General features: G+C 48.3%; 1 protein-coding gene across 1 annotated transcript; it reads right to left on the bottom strand.

Annotated features, from left to right (window-relative positions):
* Positions 1-14,421: 14,421 nt before the first annotated feature.
* Positions 14,422-18,733, bottom strand: LOC143393543 (alpha-1-antitrypsin-related protein-like). Its single transcript, XM_076847911.2, has 4 exons — positions 18,094-18,733; positions 16,492-16,762; positions 15,429-15,576; positions 14,422-14,613 (listed from the first exon to the last, which is right to left on the bottom strand). Exons 1-4 carry the CDS (start codon positions 18,731-18,733, stop codon positions 14,422-14,424), a joined length of 1,251 nt encoding a protein of 416 aa, XP_076704026.2.
* Positions 18,734-19,338: the final 605 nt, after the last annotated feature.

The raw sequence follows: 19,338 nt of genomic DNA, 5'->3' as shown, positions 1-19,338 counted from the left end.
ATATCTTTAAATTTTTATATCTTAGTGTAAAAGTTAACATAAGATTTGGTTATAAAATATCAAATAATATAAATAAATCCCCAATAAAATCTATTCTCTTTATAAGTTTAAATTACCATTACAGACAATTTCAGTTTGGAGAATACCAGCTTGATAAAATGTTCCTTTAAACCTTTTACCTTAAAGACTTGTTTACCTGAAAGATACGAACACATTTAGTCCATAAAGAAGAGTAATGTACCACACTTTCATTGATGTTTTTATATTACCAAGGTTAGCTTTTAAAGGAAAATCTAGACTTTGTAATGTAGGACAATACTTTAAAATAACAGTTGCTGTTTAGCCACAGATGTAAAATCCTTAATTTCTCCAAGATTACTTGTTCTAGGGGCTAAAACTTAACAGATATAATGTAATTAATATTTTTAGAAGTTTTTGTCAATTTATCATATAAAATATCAGTACATTATTATTTGTCCTTAGGGAACAACCTTGAATAGTTTTAACTATTTATGTTACATATGTAACCAACTTAGTTACATATAAACCTTTTAATATTTGTCTTTTATTTATAGACCTTTATATTACTTAATTAGACCCTTTTGTTGTTTACTTAGGTGTATTATAATTATACTTTACCACATAAAGACTTTTTACCTGGAAATATTTTTCATTAAATATATTTTTATATTTAGAATTTTAAAATAATTTTAACCCATTGATCTTTTTTTTTGTATCTTGAAATAACCTTTATAAAATTTTGAATTTAGATAAGTTGATCTATTTTAATAAGATGAAATATTTGTTACTTACAGTACTTTAATTAAAATACAGTTGAAACATCTTGACTCTTTGTATGTAGAATTATACCTGTTGGGACTTTGTAATTTATAGTAACATTGTTTTTATAATAACACAAAATAATTTTAAATTTCCTTTTTTAGTTTACCAATTTATGAAAACACCAACATTGTTTAAGTATTTTACCTTATGAAATTTAAGGAGTTAAAAGTACTTGATATTATATTTAACAGTCAGCATTTTAACTTTGTAAACCAATTAGATGTCTCTAACAAACATATCGATGATTAATTTTAAATACGTTTAGATGTAATTTACGTATCTTTTTTTTAAAAAAACAAGGTATCAGACAAGTGCATTGAATAGTATTAGTAATCTTTTTGTCCTGTTGAAGAAAAATCCTAAAGACAATGGATGTTAGACACTTTATAGACATTAACATTTTTAACAGCTGTTTAACCATGTAGAAACAAAACTGTGCATTACTAACTTTAAAGACATTTGTACTTTTATCTATTTTCCCAATTTAAATTGAACCTTTTAGATCATATTAACCAAAAGTATTTGGATCCATTTAAAAAAATTTTAATTTATGAGCCCATATGTCAATTTTTGTACCAAATATATGTAGACATGGCAATACATGCAGACAGACAGTACCCCGGTGCACCCACACAAAGCAAACGGACAAACAAAAACCTTGTAGCTTATTTTTAAAAATCTATTAGATTGAAAGTTAACCCTTGTAAATTGGCCTTAGAATAAAGCAGAGTGTAATCAGAAAAACATATTAACCTAGGCATATTGGATCAAAATTTTGAGTTTAACAAATATAGAATTTTAAAAGTTTTCTAACCTTTTTCCTGAGGTGGACCTGTTCATGAAAGCTGAAAAGAGTTGAGGGAACATAGACAAACAAAGGGGCTTATTTCTCCCTGGAGGAACTTCCCAAAGACACAGCTTTATTGGTCTCCTTGGGAGAGTCCCCCAGTTTGGGGTCCCATTTTAAACTGGTTTTTCTGGTTTCTTGGATAGCAGCCACCAACTTATTTAGCCTGACATTGAAAAATATTCAGACCATTTTTTAATAGTTGGGAGTTATTCATGCTTGCAAATACTGAGAGACAAAAGCCAAATTTTCTAGACAAAATTATGCTTTTTGTTATACAATTTAGGAATAATAAATAATAATTTTATAAAACACTGTAATTTTAATCTGTCCTCTATATGATTTACCCAGTTGGCCACCTGGCTCAGTTCCTAAATGAAGGCAATCTCTAGAATGCCTTTTTCTTTTTACCTTTAGCTTTTACTTTTGACAATTCTTTTGGTTCTGTTGGCAGCACTTTACATTTTAATGCAAGCTGTAGTGAGCACAGTTAAAACCATTTTGACCATTTTTTTTCCCATTAAAAACAAACTGAGGTAGAAATTAAAACAGAACAAGAAGGGAACAAATAAAAACCAACCAACAGACAAAGTCCTGAAAACTGTTAAGAAACCAAGTTAAAGGGGTCCAGGTAGAGATATCTGTAGAGCTTCCTTGTCCCATGATGTTGGTGGAGCGAAAGAGTCCTGATGAAAGAAGAGTGGTTAGGGCAACAAGAAAAAGGGCCCACGCACAACACTCGGACAGATACACACAAGACAAACGGCCGACGAACAGACACGGAACAGATGACAAACAGCAAGAGGACGCTGGAGAAACGACAAACAGCAAAACAGACACAGGACAAGCAACAATCGCTGAGGTCACCCAGAGAGACCTCTAATGGGGCAGAGACCCCGCAAACAGAACAAACGGCCAGCGAACTGACACTGGACAAATGACCAACAGCAGAAGACACTGGAGAAATGACAAACAGCAGAACAGACACTGGACAAGCAACAATCGCTGAGGTCCCACAGGGAGACCTCTAATGGGGCAGAGACCACATCTCGTCCTGCCCCCAGACAGATGAGGTCTCCCAGGGAGATGAGGTCACACAGGGAGACCACCAGGGAGACCTCCAGGGAGACAGTGACAAAGTCTCATCCTGTTCCGGGGAAGGTGTAAGCGACTGCGTTCAATCTGACCTTTTCCCCCACAGAAGAGTCGACTCACCAGAACTGACAGCCAGCAGGAGGCTTGTCAGAGCGTCCTAGGACGGATTGGAGTCATCCTTGGAGTGAGGCTGAGAACGTCTCTCAGGAGCTCCCCTCTGCTCCGGGGCCGAGGTCCAAAGGCCCGACGTTGGAGGCAAATTTGGCATGAGGGTAGGGAAGAAATGGATCCCGGACGAGCCCCCAAATGTTATAGTTAAAGCTTTGTCCCAGGGTTTCATAAACCGACTTCCAGACCAGTCACGTATAATCGAATCAAGCCTTTATTGAAGCACACCGGTGGCAGCTGACCAGAACATAAAGCTGTTCCCCTGATCAGCCCCATACAATTGCAAGGGCACTCCTTATAAGCCTGAAAACCGCAAAAGGTTATGTTCAGGGGGTCTAGCCAATGCAAGCCAGCCAGGTTACAGAAGCTGGACAGTGCAGTCAAGTGGAGGGAAGCCTAACCAATCACAGTTAGCCCAGTCACAAAAAGAGCCCCGTTACCCTAGTTACAGAAACAATGCCCCATTAGGTAGTTCCGTGTTCTTAAAAGTTTCTATAGCAAAAGGAAAAGAACGTCTTGCTCCAGTCATGACTCTTCTACTTGGCATGTTTGTTTTACAGGATGAAGTCATAAAACAAAATGGAGTCACATTTGCTCCTACTATCACAGTGAGGCCCTAAGCAATTTAGTGAGACCCTGTCTCAAAAGAAAAAAAGTAAAAAGAGCTGGGGATATGACTCAGTGGTAAATAATATGACTGGGGATATGACTGTGTTAAATAAAAAAAAAAAAAAAAAAAGATTTTTAAGGATTGATATATGTCTCTTCTAGCAATAATGAGCCTTAAAAAATAATGAGTGTTGGGTTTAAGTGATTGCTGTTTTTTTTTTTTTTTTTTTTTCAAAGCAAGGTAAAGTAGACGAGAGCTGCTGTATGCCATTGGGTAGCCCCTGAGGTCAGAATGTGCCTACTTTGTTACAAATGAACACATTTGATTTGGAAATTTCTGCAGAAAAATTGAGAGAATAAAGAATATATATTCATTGAGATATAGAAAATATTATTCACTTTTCTGATTTGCTTGATTGATGTTTAAATTGCAGAGAAACTTAAAAGTAATGTTTAAAATGCATTTCTAGGTAGGATCCAGCAGTTTGTCTATATCTATGGTTAGGATAATTGCAGGAAATTGATATTGCTGCAAGATGAATCCTGAACTAGTAAAACAGCATGACATTCATATGTGTGTCTTTGATGGAAAACATTTAAGTATGTTCTGGTTAGGGCCAGTCGACTTAAGGAAAAACATTTTAGATGAAAAGAATTCTAGATGAGATTTATAAGTAAGTTGACCATAAATAAAATATTATTTATAAGGCTTTCTAAAACCAAAATGTAATGAAACTAGAATCTAGTTCTTTATATTTAAAAAGAATGTCTTAAAATACTGATCTGCTTTTAGCAAAGTTTATAAAGAACTCGCTTAAAGAACAATGTTTTATGTTGTAATCAAGATAATTTCCTGTTTTCTGCTTATTTGTTGGGTTTTTGATTATTTAAAAGAGAAACCAAGTCCTACAAAAGTCAGGGTTGATTCCAATCTCTCTTTGTTTTAAAGTGTCTTTTGGGTGTCCAACTCTAGCCATAAGAACAACTATTTTAATAACCATATGGTATGTTTGATTGATATAGATATTCTAATATTTTATAAAGCCTTGAAAATCAGATAATGCTGATATCATGCTATAAATCATAACTGTTATCTTAACTTATTAAGATAGCTGAGTTTCTGAACTCTCCATACAGTATTAACACCTTATATTTTGTTTGTAGTCATGGTTGATAATTTGAGCCACACTTCCAGGGTTAGAAAGAGGCAGACTCTGTTTATTTTCCATCTCAAGGTGAATGTGAAGATTTAACATAAGAGATAAGACCATTTTTAAAAGTTTTCTCAGTTATACTATTTACATTATGACTTAGTTGGTGAAGCACATATCTAATAATGAGTGTATCTATCTATCTATCTATCTATCTATCTATCTATCTATATATATATGTTCTTAATTGGTAAATAAGCATTAATTCTTATTGTTGTATTCACCACTTTTATAGTTCTATGGAATATACGTAAAATATCCTAAAAACGTTGTAAAATGTGATGATGAGTTACTCAAATGGCAATTAACCTTGGTTGACTTTGGACAATCTTTGATGAGTCTCTTGACACAGCTACTTTTATAGGTAGATTTTTTACATTAGATGAAAATGATACCACTAAAGAAATTGTGATTTTTAGTTCAAATTTACTATGTAATCTAGATATACTTCGCCTTTATTGATGTCAGGATTTTTAACATTGAATTTCTAGTTAAGCTCAGCCTAAGGACTACTCTTTCTAAACCTCTTGCTGCTTAAATTTGGCTGCAACAGGGTGTTTTGACACTGACTCATGAACTGTCACTTTCCCTCCAACATGGAAACAGTCAGATCAAAGAATAGGGTGAAACTCCCGCTTTGTGGGGAGGCAATATCTTTAGAGGAAATTGGTCAGTGATAGAAGATCGGGGAATTTGGAGTCACTGGTCAACCCCACCACAGTCAACAGCCAGGCTTGACCTCCTTCAGACACCCGTGTCGGGCTCCATATGCTTGGGAGTTCACAGCGGGGATCTGGACCCGCTCTGTGTCATTCCTTCCAGAGGAAGGGATGAGCTGGACAGGGAATGAGTTTAAGAACTCCCTTGAAATTAAAAGCTATAAATTTGGCTCCTGAGTTTCCTCATCTGAGATCTGAAAGAGAGGTTATCCCTGGACTGGGCCTAAGGGAACTGAAACTTCTACTAGCAACAGTGCAGCTAAATCTACATATGCATGTTTCCTAAATCTTCATATGCATATTTCCTAAATCTACATATGCATATTTCCTAAATCTACATATGCATACTTCCACCTTTGTTTCTGTACCTTGTCACAGCTTCCACAAGACAGGTGGAGAGAGGCTAGCTATTTCTCCCATCTTGGCTAAACTACATTAAATTCATTGTTCCTCTTTACACTCTTCCTTCATTTTATATGCAGGTGGGCAATCAGCTCCAGCCAGCTGGAACCAGGTAGTTTCCCTGGCTTTGATGCTGGTGGCACCAATGTCACCAGCACAGGAGGCCACCTCCCTGGCCCTGTCCTCCTCCCCTGTCACTGCTAGTGAAGCTCTGCGTCCTCAGGAGGACTCATCTGGCCCTTGCTGTGTCCTCGGCCCCTCCCTCAGCCACAGGTCTGAGCAGGCCCTGACCACTATGGCCTGCAGACCCCTGGACCAAGCCATTCTCAGGTGCTGTCACCTTGGAGAGTCTCAGGGGAGCCTCCTTCATGACCCCCGACAGGTCAGCCTCATGGCTGAAGACCTTGGTGATGCCCAGACTTCTCAGGATGGGCTTCAGATCGATGGTTCCAGAGACAGACAGTTTGAGGAAGTGTAAATTGGCTGGCCTGGTATGAAGGTAGGAAATGAGGGCGTTTCACAGGGTTTCTGCTGGGCCCCGCCATGCTGTGAAAGTGTTTCCTCTCCTGATTGGTTCTCCCACTTAGTGCCCTGTCCCCACCCTCACAGAACAGGAAAGTCCCTTGGCTTGTTGTACTTTAGCTTCCTGGACCCCTGCTGTGCTGCATGCTCAGCTCCATGTCCCCAGGGATGGGGTGAGGCCCAGGGACTGTGCTGAGGCCACACTTGCACCCATGCTTGGGGACCAGTCCCAGGCTGCCTTGTGCTCTGTTCCCAGCCAGAGTGCAGGGACCTAATGAGGGCTGGGTGGGCCAAGGGTGGTGACACAGGTGCAGTTTAACCTGCAAGTGAGTGTCACATGTGTCTGCAGTGTGCCTCCTGCACCAGTGCCCAGGGCTGGGCTCATTACAGTGCACGCGTGCCCTGCTCTGTGCCACAGGCCCCAGCTGTCTGGTGAACCAGCCTGAGATGTGACAGAGAAAAGGAGCCTGTGGGAATGTGCCCTGAGCTTCCCATTCCTACTGTGCCTTTCCACCAGAGTTCCCTCAACTCCGCTGTTCAAGTTCATGAGACCAAGATGAAATCATTCAGAGAAAATTGGGGCTGGCAAGGGATGGAGAGGGAGGGCTCCTGCCTGCTTCAGAAAGACCACAGGATGTTCCTCCTCTCTCCACGGTGCCTGCGGGCCTCCCGTGGATGCACACATGTGGAATCAAAGGTCTTTAGCATTCCTAAGACTATAACAATCAAGACAAGGTGCTCTCCACAGTGTAAGGGTCCGGCAAAGCGTCGGAGAAAGAGACCACAAGAGACCAGCCTCATGCAATAAGCAGGGGGAAGTTTTATTGAACCAGCATGCTGGGGCTCCGTGCCCACTCAAGAAAGGAGAGCAGCCCAGAGCCCAGAGCAGAGGTCAGGCAGAGCTTAAGTACACTTTTTGGAGAGGGTGGGGGGCTTTGCATACATCAGAACAAATCATCATGAGGCACGGGAAAATTGAACAACAACCCTGAGACCTGATTAGTACATTCATTGGCGGGAACAGATTGGACGGGGGTGATTGGTCACTTCTAAGCAGGGTGCACATTTAAACTGATTGGTTTTAGGTCCTGAGATGCCTACGTGCCAGCTTCACAGAACCCCAGGTTATTAGACAACCAGAGGAGTCAGTGAGAATGTTTACTGGGCAGTTCGGGTATTGTCCTAACAGCTACAGGGATTACAGGTCTTGGGGGTAGCAGGGGAACTTAACAATACTTGGTCTTTTACTTTTTAACCCAAGCCCTGCAGTTTAGAAACTTTACAATGTCCGGTCTTTTACACTTTAACTCAGGCTCTGCGGCTTAGAAACAGCTTAAAAATTTCACCTTTACAACAGAACACTGTCCCAGCAAGGATGCCAACACCTGCCTCAGGCCTCCCCCATTTTCTGTGTCCGAGGAGCTTATGTCAGTAGTCTCTGACTCTTGAAAACATGCCCTTTCCTCAACCTCTTGAAGAAGCCCATAGATGAACATGTCCAGCATCCCGTGGCTGCAGTGTTGTGCTATTCCCAAGTTACCACTGTTCTTTGGAGGATCTCGGGTTGTTATTTGAGCTGGCTTCATCAGTGGACAATCTGTTCTTGAACTCTCATGAAACCTTTTGCCTGAAAGTCCACGCCCTCATTCTTAGCTATGCAGTAGGAAGTGCTGGTGTGGCTGTCCCTGCCTGGGCACTTATCTATGGAAGAGAATGTGCTGAAGAGGGAAGTCTCCAAGGGTGTGGTCTCTGCCTTGCTGGGCTAAGCACTGGACCTCACAGGACCTGGACAATACTAGAGGAACTGAGCAGTGAGCACTCTGTGGATATGCAAGGTCATGCCCAGAAGCTCTGGCCCAAGGGATAGGGTCCACCGTCACCAGACATTGGCCAGTCTTGGTGAGGCCTTGGTCCTAATGTGGCTCAGAGATCTGGGCAGCTGCTGGTGGGGTCCTGGTCTGGGAATCTCCTTACATCAATGCTCTTCTAGATTCTGTTGGGGTGTTTGTGGGTCAGTTGTTCCTCCAGCTGCTGCCTCTTCTCTGGGTCAGCAGGATGAAGAAGGCGATGATGTCATTCACATAGTGCTCCCCCAGCACCCAGCTGGAAAGCTGCTGTCCCAGTGCACGTGTCCACCCAGGCGAGGATCATGGGGACCTCAAGGGTCTCCTCATGCACTTGGAAGGGGTCCTCCAACAAGTGCTCGGCCTGGAATTCCTCATTCCATTGGCCTGCAGAGAGGGAGGGGGGCCCATCAGCCAGGGGCAAAGTGAAGGTTCAGGTAAGTGAGCAAGTAAGGCCTGAGTAAGTATCCCTCAAGGCTCCTTCTGAGCCTCAGCTTCAACATCTGCAAAATGGGATGAGGCTGAAAGCATCAGGCTGCTAGGGAGCATGAGTGAGAAGCCCCAGAGATTGCAGGAGGCGATATCTATGTTTCAGGAATATTGGTGGAAACATGGAAGTACTTGGATTTGTCTATCAGGCTGATTCAGTAGTTGTGTGATTTATTTATTTATTTACTTTTTGGTGCTAGGGATTGAACCCTGGGCCTCACACACGATAAGAACATGCTCCATCACTGAGGCATATGTCTAGCCCTTTCCTGGTGATTCTTATGGAAAATTGGAAGCTGCTAAGCCATAACTAAGCATCCCTTTACTGAAGGTGGCCTGTCCTTGGCAGATGGCAGTTCAGACTGTACACACCTTCTGGGCACCCTAAATCCTTGTCCTGGACCTGCATGTGAAGAGCAGATGCCTGGGCAGCCCCGCTCCACTGGAGCAGCTCCTTACTCCCTTGGCCAGAAGAATGGGCAGGTGCCATAGGGGACCCTGAGCACACATTTCTCAATGGTGCAGGGAGGGATGAGACCCACCCTCTGTCCCCACAGAGCTGGCCCCTCAGGTGTGCTGACAGTGGCCTGGGGCTCAGTACTGCAGGACCCTGCCCAGGAAAAGAGAGCCAAGGTGGGGAGGAAGCAGGTCCTGGCCTTGACTCCCCCTCCCCTCCCCCAGGCCATTGCCCTGGGGCAGTGGAAGCTGCCTTAGGACCTGGGACCTGCAGAGTCCTGGCAGGTGGGCAGGCAGAGTACCCACACCCTCTGCTTGGCTGTGATGTGACTTGCCCCCACAGTCCCAAGCTCTGTGTAAGTTGGGTATGCCTTTCAAACCTGGCTATTTGGTATTGTTTTCTCCATAATTAGATAAGGGAGTAGCACTTCAAGGAGTTGAGAAGGCAGGTCCAATATAAGAGCTAAGAAGTGGAGGCAGGATGACCCAGGCCTTAGATGCTGCGAAGCATGTAAGAGAAATCTTTATGCAAGACGTCTGGGGAAAGACACAGCTTCTTGCCCTGGTGAATTCCATCTCCTTCCATAATAAGGTGGTCCCACCAACCTGAGCTGGCTCCAGGGAAACTATCCCAACTGGTGCTCAGAGTTGCTTCTTCAACTTTCCTGGACAATTCAGAATGGAACGCTAAACATCCAAATTACCTTTGCATCTATGTTCATCAGGGATATTGGTCTGTAGTTTTCTTCCGTCATGTTTCTTTGTCTGGCTTTGGTGTCAGAGTAAAACTGGCTTCATAGGATGAATCTGGGAGTGTTCCTTCCCTTAAGACTCAGGTAAAATTCAGCTGAGACTCCATCTGGTCCTGGGCTTTCCTTCATTGGAAGACTTTTAATTGCAGCTTCAATCTTCTTGCTTGACATGGATCTGTTTAGGCTTTTTATGACTTCTCAGTTCAATTTAGGTAGGTCACGTGTATCTAGAAATTCATCAATGACTTCTATATTTTCCAATTTATTGCAATATAAAATTTTAAAATACTTCCTAATGATTTTCTGGATTTCAGAAAGGTCTGTGGTAATATCTCCTTTATCATCTCTCCCTTTCTCTCTCTCTTTTAATTTAGTTTCGCACTTTTGTTTGTTAGTTTGGCTAATTTTAAAAAATCAATCTCATTTATCTTTTCAAAGTACCAGTTCTTTTTGCATTGATCCTTTATATTGTTTTCTCATTTTCAATTTTATTAATTTCAGTTCTGATTTTATTTCCTGTCTTCTAGTGGTTTAGGAAGTCTTTTGTTCTTGCTTTTCTAGGGATTTGAGGTACAACATTAAAGTATTTATTTGGAATTTTTATGTCTTTTAATATAGGCATTTGGTGCTGTAAACATTTTTCTTAGAACTTCCTTTATACTGTTGGAGAGATTTTGACAGATTGTATCTCTGTTTGCATAGTATTGCTTTTTGTGGGCTCTTAGCCCTATCTTTCCAATGTATCCCTTGAATAAGCACTTTTACCCAAATTAAACCCTCCCAATATAGCTGCTGTAACTCTGGATTTACATTGCTAAGGAACAAGGGATGGTAAGCTCGAATTCGGGACCCCCAAAAGACCACCAGAGACCCAAGATCGATGTAAGCAGCAAAGAGGTGTTTATTGCGAGCTAGCTCGGTCCTCTGCACGCACACACAGCAACTGGTGACGCTGAGAGGCCCCGAACCCAGGGTTTGCAGCATTTTTATACATTTTTTGGAGAGGGCAGGGACTTCACATACATCATAGCCTCTTTTAGCAAACCATCACACACCGCGGGAAAATCAAATAACAACTCTAATACATGATTAGCACATTCACTGGTGGGAACAAGTTGTCTAGGGGTGATTGGTCACTACAAAGGGGGTATTCATTTGAACTGATTGGTTTAAGCCAAGAGTGGTGTACGTGCTGAGCTACATGGTTTCCCAACACCATAAACTACTGGGAGGATCATCTGGCATTTCAGGTATTTCCCTGTCTCATGCTGATTGGTGGCTGCTAGGGGGCTGCTATGGGTCCCCACCTAGCCTGACTGAGTCAGGGACACCTGGCGCAGCAGATCTCTCCTGTAGATAAACAACTTAGCAGGGTGGGAATGTGCCTAGGAGTGCTCTGTGGGTTTTTCCAAGGACAAAGGTCATGTCCCTTCCTTGGACAGGCTTTGCTCTGAGATAGAGGCTGGTTTTTCAGGGACAATCTCACTTATCCTCTGGCCCAAGTCCAGTTCTGTCTGACCCATTCTGACTGGGCCTCCTACAAGATGCAGTCCTGTTTCTGTTGTGACACCACAGGTGGTGTGCTTCGTCATGACGCAAAAACCTGGGTTCAAAACCCAAAGTAAAAGACTAAGAACACTTACCTGACGTCCTTAGCTGAACCCAATTCAGTTAACTATTGAATTTGATTCATCCCTGAAGCCACTTCAGTGCTGTTTGACAGAGGCAAGTGCCCAGTCTTCCCTAGCTGAGTCCAATTACCCAAAGTTGAGGGGAGAGGAGAGTCTGCTGAGACACCCAGAGAGCTCAGGACACACCATGAGTGGAGTTGGAGGTCTCTGACTTCACACTACCCAGATGCAGTCACTGCAGGGGACAACTGGCTCAAGAGGCCCGGGCTGGTAGGGCTCATCTGATACAGGTGAGCCAGTGTCCTCGTGGTTCTCATCCCTGGAAACATAAGGAACATGGGCAGTGTCCCTTGTGACCCGAGGAGGACATGAATTATGCATTGGTGCAGCATGGCCCTCTGGGAGGAGGAGAGGAGTGAGGTGCGGACTCAGGCAGGGCCCCTGAAGCCGGATCAGGCCCTTATTAGTTAGGTGATCTTGAGCAAGACAGCTCCTTCTCTGAACCTGTCTATTTGCAGAAGGAGGGTGTAAGAACAGAGCGGCTGCCCATGGAGCAGCACAGAGCTTCCACCGGGAGGAAGCGGGAGAGTGATTGACAGCATCTCCTGGTGCAGGACCCCGGGGGGAGAGCTCACAGTGCGGAACTTCATCTCCACACGGGCAGCTGCTGAGCCACCATGGAAAAGCTGATTTCACTCTCTGGTTTAACCTCACACCAACTCTAAGTAGTTTTTAGTAACCAAGATGAAGACATGTGGCTCAGAGAACATTGCTCACGTTACCCAGATCACACAGCAGGGACAGGATGAGAGTGGACCTCCAGCCAGGTCTTTAGGACTTCTGAAGTCACCCTCTGTGATTCATGAGATTCATTTAGCCAGTGGCATTTCAAGAGGCTGGAAGTCTTCTTGTGAGCCAATCGGAGATTGAATACTTGTTTGGGAACCAGGTGTAATAATTGATTAGAATGATTATGTGAGCTTGATGGTATTTCACCATTTTGAATTAAATATAACAATTACATATGATTCTACCTTGAGTTTTCTGTCTGCATTTATCCTCTGAGTGGACAGGACATTATTCCAAGATTAGGGTCCACAGGAAAATAACATCCTGGGAGAGCCTAGGCAACAGGAGCCTTTGGCTAGGGACCTGTAGGCTCCCAGCTACTACAGCCCAGCAGCCTTGAGGGTGGAAGGGGCCAGGGCGCCCCATGGCAGGGCTGCTCCAGGACAGCCTGGGCCACCCACCAGACCTCCTGCTGTCCTGAGGACCCGGGGGAACCCTGGAGGAGGGGCCAGGTGCACTGCCCCAGTGAGTGCCCAGGCAGAGCAGGAGGGCTGGGGTTCCACGGGGGCTGTCCTTGCCCTGCCACAGCCAACGCAGCCTGCCGTGACCTTTAGGAGCCATCCCTGGGACCATGGCACAGGACTAGGGAGAGGGGACATAGGGTAAGTGGCCTGGGGGCCTGGGGGCCTGGGGCCTGGTGGGCTTGAGGGGGAGACAGTGACACAGAGCCCCTCCTGCTCACTGGGGACAGGGAGCTCTTCCAAGAGGGGACGTGTGAGCCTCCTGGGCAGCTATGGAAAGACAAGGACAGAGGTCAGGTCCTGGCCCAGCCCATTGAGGAAGGCTCCACACACCTCCTCCAACCCCCCCTCAGAACATGCCCTGTGAGGCACAGCGGCCAGGTCTGGTGAGGGGACAGTGTGGTGACAGGGGTCATGGTCACCTCCCTGCTGTGGCTGTAGTCACAGCTACTCAAAGCCAGGGTGGGAGCAGCCAGGTCTGGGGGCACAGAGGGTCATGGATGGATGTGAGGTGTCCCCAAAGCTCACGAGGGAGACACTGCAGAAGGTTCAGAGGAGACATGAGGGTTGTGAGGACCTAAAGCCAATCAGTGATCCTCCCTGAGGGGTTACCTGGGGTCACTGAGGGAGGTGGGGTGGCTGGAGGGGAGGGCACAGGGGACATGGGGTGTGGCTGGAGGGGAGGGCACTGGGGACATGGGGTGTGGCTGGAGGGGGCGGGCACTGGGGACATGGGGTGTGGCTGGAGGGGAGGGCACTGGGGACATGGGGTATGGCTGGAGGGGAGGGCACAGGGGACATGGGGTGTGGCTGGAGGGGAGGGCACTGGGGACATGGGGTATGGCTGGAGGGGGCGGGCACTGGGGACATGGGGTATGGCTGGAGGGGGAGGGCACTGGGGACATGGCTCTGGGGTTATATTTGTGTCTGGCCAGTGGAGTCTCTCTGTGCTTCCTGATCACCACGTGAGCCGCTTCCTTCCCCCCCACTCTTCTTCCATGGGGTCAGCCTCACCTTGGGCCCTGAGGAAGGGACCTGGCTGTGTGTGGACTGAGACCTCTGCCACTGTGAGCCCCAGGTAAACGTTTCCTGCTCTGAAATTGTCCTGGTCGGGTCTTTAGTCAGAGGAGCACAAAGGCTGACCAACAGGTGAGGCTTCTTGGGTGGGTGTGGCCAGCGATGGGTGGCAGGGGGCACGGGGCACTGGGTGGACCCTGGGCCTTGGGCTGCTATTGAGTCACAGACCCCCTCAGGATTCCCAGACAGGCCTGGAGATCTCAGGCATGTACGTGCCCAGGGCTCACAGGTCATGGCCTCAGCCAGTCAGGCCCACTCAGCTGACACAGTGTCACTGAGAAGTGCTGTGACCTGGAGTCCTCACACGACCTCAGGACACAGGGAGACACAGAGACCATAGGGTGTAGGGTTTGCAGTCCACTTGCAGATATTGCCCAGACCAACCTGTTTAATGTCACCAAGTAGGTGGCTTGTCCAGGAAGGGAGGGGCCTGAACCTGAGACCAGCTATTTCTCTATGGGATTCACTATTTTGCCACCAAAGAGGGGAAAGTTGGTGTACTCATCCTTAATGATGAGCAAGAAGGGCCTGTTGAACTGGACAGTGGGGGCCTCAAACAAAGTGTTTTCTTCCCATTTGGCATCCCCTGTGGCCACTGTCTCTTCCTTGTCGAAGGTCAGCACAGACTTGTGCAGGGCCTGGAGGGGAGAGAAGCAGAGGGGCTCTGAGGTCCTGCTGCCCCACCCCAGGCTGCAGCAAGGCCCCACGTGGGAGCCTCCTACCAACAGGACCTCACCAGGGCCTTCCTGCTGGACCAGCCTGTCCTGACCTAGGCCTCCCTGTGGGTCACTCAGGCCCCCCCACCCATCTCAGCCTCTGCCTGACTCAGCCTGCTCCCCTCCCCCTCCTTTCCTGACCTCCATCTGTTCTGCCCTGGGATGTGACCTCAGGGCACAAGAGGAAGATCATCATCCTCCATGTCACCTGCACATGTATCCCCTTCCCCCTGTAGGGCTAGGAGCTCCTTGGCACAGGGACACTGGTGGTGACCTTCCCAGTGCCCAGACCCCAAGAGGGAGCCACTCAAATGGATCTGGAATTGCTCTGCTCCTTCCTGCTTTCCCCAGCAAGTGGCCCATTTGAGTGGACTCAGAAATAATTCAGATTTGCTGGTTCACAAGAAGCTCTAAATGTCACAGGTGAAAGATTCCAGAACATTCCCTGAAATCACTGAGCCTAAGCCTCTCTGAGTAAATGTGGGTAAACAGAAGCCCAAGGACTCCATGGCCCTGGGAAAGGAAGAGGCCAAGGGTCAGTGGGACCCTCGGGGGTGGTTCCTGGAAGGCCACCTCCCTGGCCCTTTCCTTGTCCCTTGTCAGAGCTGGTGAAGCTCTGTATCCTCAGGAGGACCCACCTGGCCCTTGCTGTGTCCCTTGGCCCCTCCCTCAGCCTCAGGCCTGAGCAGGCCCCCACCACTCTGGCCTGCAGACCCCTGGACCATGGCCATCCTCACCTGGGAGAGCCTCAGGGGAGCGTCCTCCGTGATCCCAGACAGGTCAGCCTCATGGCTGAAGACCTTGGTGATGCCCAGACTTCTCAGGATGGGCTTCAGATCGATGGTTCCAGAGATGGACAGTTTGGGGAAGTGTAAATTGGCTGGCCTGGTATGAAGGTGGGAAATGAGGGCGTTTCACAGGGTTTCTGGCTTCTGCTGGGCCCCACCGTGCTGTGAGAGTGTTTCCTCTCCTGATTGGTTCTCCCACTTATTGCCCTGTCCCCCCCACAGCAGAACTGGAAGTCACTGGCTTGTGTACTTTAGCTTCCTGGACCCCTGCTGTGCTGCAGGCTCAGCTCCTTGTCCCCAGGATGGTGTGAGGCCCAGGGACTGTGCTGAGGCCACACACTGGCACCTGAGCTCAGGGACCAGTGCCAGGCTGCCCTGTGCTCTGTTCCCAGCCTGGGTGTGGTGGCTTCAGGAGGGCGGGGTGGGCCAGCGGTGGTGACCACCCAGGGGCTGTTAACCTGCAGGTTCGGGTGTCAGGTCTGCCTGCAGTGCCTCCTGCATCAGCACCAGGGCTGGGCTCATTACCGTGCCCCTGTGCCCTGCTCTGTGCCTCACGCCCCAGCTCTGTGGCTTCTGGGGCCGGTGAAGCAGCGTGAGATGTGACAGAGAAACAGAGCCTGTGGGAACATGCCCTGAGCTCCCAGCCCTGCCTGTTCCTGTTCTGGGCCTTTCCATGCAGGCACTTCCCCTGTGCACCACATCCCATCTTCCAGGAAGTCCTCTCTCATGCTGCCCTAGCCTGCAGGCCCAGGCCTTTGTCCTTGTCCTGACACAAGGTGCTGGCATTGCTGCTCATGCCCCCAGGTGAAGGGCAGGGCGCTGGCCTTGGAGGGCAGGGAAGGCCTCAGGCCAGTCTCTGGGTGCACTCCCCTGTCACTCACCCTTCCCTGAGCCTGGCTCACACTGATGGAAAGCACAGCTGCTGAGCCTGTAGCACAGGGCCCTGCGCAGGGGACAAGACCCCCCAACCATCACTGGCAGCTCCTGTGTGGGCCCCTGGACGGGGCATCACCTGATGTCGATCTTTCTCAGGATATCTTCAAAGTGCTTGGGGGTCAGTTTTTTCTCCAACTGCAGCATCCTCCCTGGGTCCGGCAGGATGGCGAAGGCGGTGGTGTCGCCCACGTAGTGCTGAACCAGCACCCAGCTGGACAGCTCCTTGTCCCGGTATAGGAAGAAGTTGCCCAGGCAGTTGATCATGGGCACCTTGATGGTCATCTTCCTGTTCACGTGAAAGTTCTCTACAATGTGCCGCTCAGCATTGGGCTCCTCATTCCATTTGCCTGGAGGGAGGGAGGGAGGCAGGGAGGGAGGGGTGAGATGTAGGTTGGGCACTAGGCAGCCACCAGGGTGCCCTGAGTCGCCTTCCTGTGAAGATCCTCTCTGAGCCTCAGTTTCAGTGTCTGTCAAATGGGATGAAGATGGAAACAGGCTGCTGAAAGGTTTATGTGGAAATAATGGAAAGCCAGAGGGGGTTTTAGGATTTGGATACAGTCAGGCTTAATGTGAAAACCCAACTCCAAACCGACATGGCTCTAGGTGGATTTTATGTGGATTTAAGAGTCCCCGGAGGTGCTAAGAACACTGATGGCAGGATGGCCCTGGGTGCTTCTTTCCTGATGGTTCCCTGTCCCTCGTGGATACATGGTTTTGTCTGTATTCAGGACACCCCTAAGTCCTCGTCCTGGACCCATGTGAAGCCAGAGCTCCCCCTGTGCTGGACAACAGTCCCTGACCCTCACAAGCAGCAGAGTGGCAGGTGCCTCAGGGAAGCCTGAGCCCCGATATCTCATTGGGCAGGAGGAGATGGTGCTGGGCGGGACAAGAGCTGCCCTAAGTCCCCGAGAGCTGGCCCCTCAGTTGTGCTGCCAGGTCCTGGGGCTCAGCACTGGACTCCGCCTAGGAACAAGGGAGCCAGGGTGGGAGGAAGCCGACCCTGGCCTTGACTCTGCTGGCCTCCCCTGGCCATTGCCCTGGGGCAGTGGAAGCTGCCTTAGGACCTGGGGCCCTGGAGTCCTGGCAGGTGGCAGGCTGAGGGTCCATGCCAGCTGCTTAGCTGTGTTGAGTACCCACAGTGTCATGCTTTGTGTGACTTAACAACAGAATATTGTCTTACCCATGACATGATAGGACAGTCACATCCAAAAGAGACGACATGGCTCCTCTATAGTCAAAGTCAATGAGTGGTGCAGGCAGGATTTGAACCCAGGTCTTGCACACCCCCAGCTGCCACACTCCACAAGAGTTGTCCAAAGTACATTTCATGAAAGGCCCCTCCCTCCCTCCACCTGCTACCACTTGCATTTGTGGCTCTCTAGTTAGGAACCATCACGTGTGTCCCTCCCTCTTGGGGATCCCCAGTGAGCAGGAGGACAGTCAGGGCTCTGACAGGTCCTGCAGAAAAGATGACCCATGACCAGCTTGAGCTGTTCCCTCCCGAGCCTCCTGGGTTCACAGAATGGACTGAATCGTTTCCTAGTGGAAACCCGAGGAGGCCAATGGAGAGGCCCTGCCCTGTTCCTTTCCGCATCGTGAAGGAGAGTTTAACAAGGGGGAGCCTGAAGGACACTTTGGATCATTTCACCGGAACCAGCTCAGGCTGGAGGCACCTCACCATGGAAGGAAATGTAGTTCAGCAGGGCAAGAGCCGTGTCGTTCTCCAGATGGTGGACCAGACCCGTCACTGGCCTTTGGGTTTTCTGCTGCATGTGACTGTTGATCTGTTTCTCGGCTTCGCTGGTGTTCCTGAAGTCGACGGGGACGATCTCTGAGTGGTACAGATTCTTGGTGTCTTGGACAAACTGATCCACGAGCTTTAGGCTGCTGCGGATGAAGAGGCTGCTGCCCGTGGTCAGCTGGCGCTGTTGGCTGGGCTTCTGGAAGGTCTGGAGGAGATGCTGGAAGCACTCATGGATCTTAGCCTCCGGAGTCTCCCTGAGATTCAGCTTCAGGCCCTCCAGGATCTGGGTGTGAGTGTCACTCTTGGTCCCCAGGGAGAGCATGGCAAAGGCCATCGCGATGCTCACTGGGGAGAATAAGACATTGCTGTGTCTTGACCATGTGGCTGGCTCCCTGTATAAGGTGAAGGCCATGTCAATGACCTTGGAGGAGACGTTGTGGCAGGTTGAGTGTTCCTCATGCTCGTGGCCATGATCAGATGATTGGGCCTCCTGGGGATCTTGCGCCTGGGAGCCTGGGGCCAGGCAGCACAGGCCTACCAGCAAGAGGAGGCCCCATGAGACGGAGGATGGCATCGTCCTGCAAACAGAGAAGGGAGGGCCATGTCCCAAGCACAGGCAAGACGACTCCCCTGCCCAGTGATGGACACCAAGCCAAAGAGTCAGCTGACCGACCGTGTGCCAGGTGCCCAGCCCACGCAGGTGCTGCCTACCTCTTCATCGGCAGTGATGATGGTGCCCCTGAAAGGCACAGCAGGGTCTAACCCCCACGGTGAGCGATCAAGAGAGTAGAGCCTGGACCAGGCCCTGGGGAGGTGAGCAGGTCTAGATAAGGCCACCAGGGTGCAGCCCCACGATTGAATCTGGGGGTCTAATTAGATGAGAGACCAGAGGAGACACATCCTGCTCCCTGAGTCTGGCCACTTGACCCCCGTGCCGCCTCATGACGTCTGGCCGTCAAGAGAGCCCTCAGCAGATATGGACCCTTGGCCATGAACCTGAGCCATGAGTTCCAATAAACCTCTCCTCACCAGGATCGACCCAACACAGAATGCACTCAGTCCTCATCCCGGAAAAGAATCAGACAAATATCAAAATGAACATGATGCTGTCCCTCTGGTGACCTCCGCCCAGCTATCACCCGTGTTCACGCTTGGCTTTCTTGTCACAGTTCTGCACCT

The sequence above is a fragment of the Callospermophilus lateralis genome, chromosome 3, assembly GCF_048772815.1.
Source record: "Callospermophilus lateralis isolate mCalLat2 chromosome 3, mCalLat2.hap1, whole genome shotgun sequence".
Taxonomy (NCBI): Eukaryota; Metazoa; Chordata; class Mammalia; order Rodentia; family Sciuridae; genus Callospermophilus; species Callospermophilus lateralis.
Note: the sequence above shows the minus strand (reverse complement) of the source record. Positions and strands in the feature narration are given on the sequence as shown.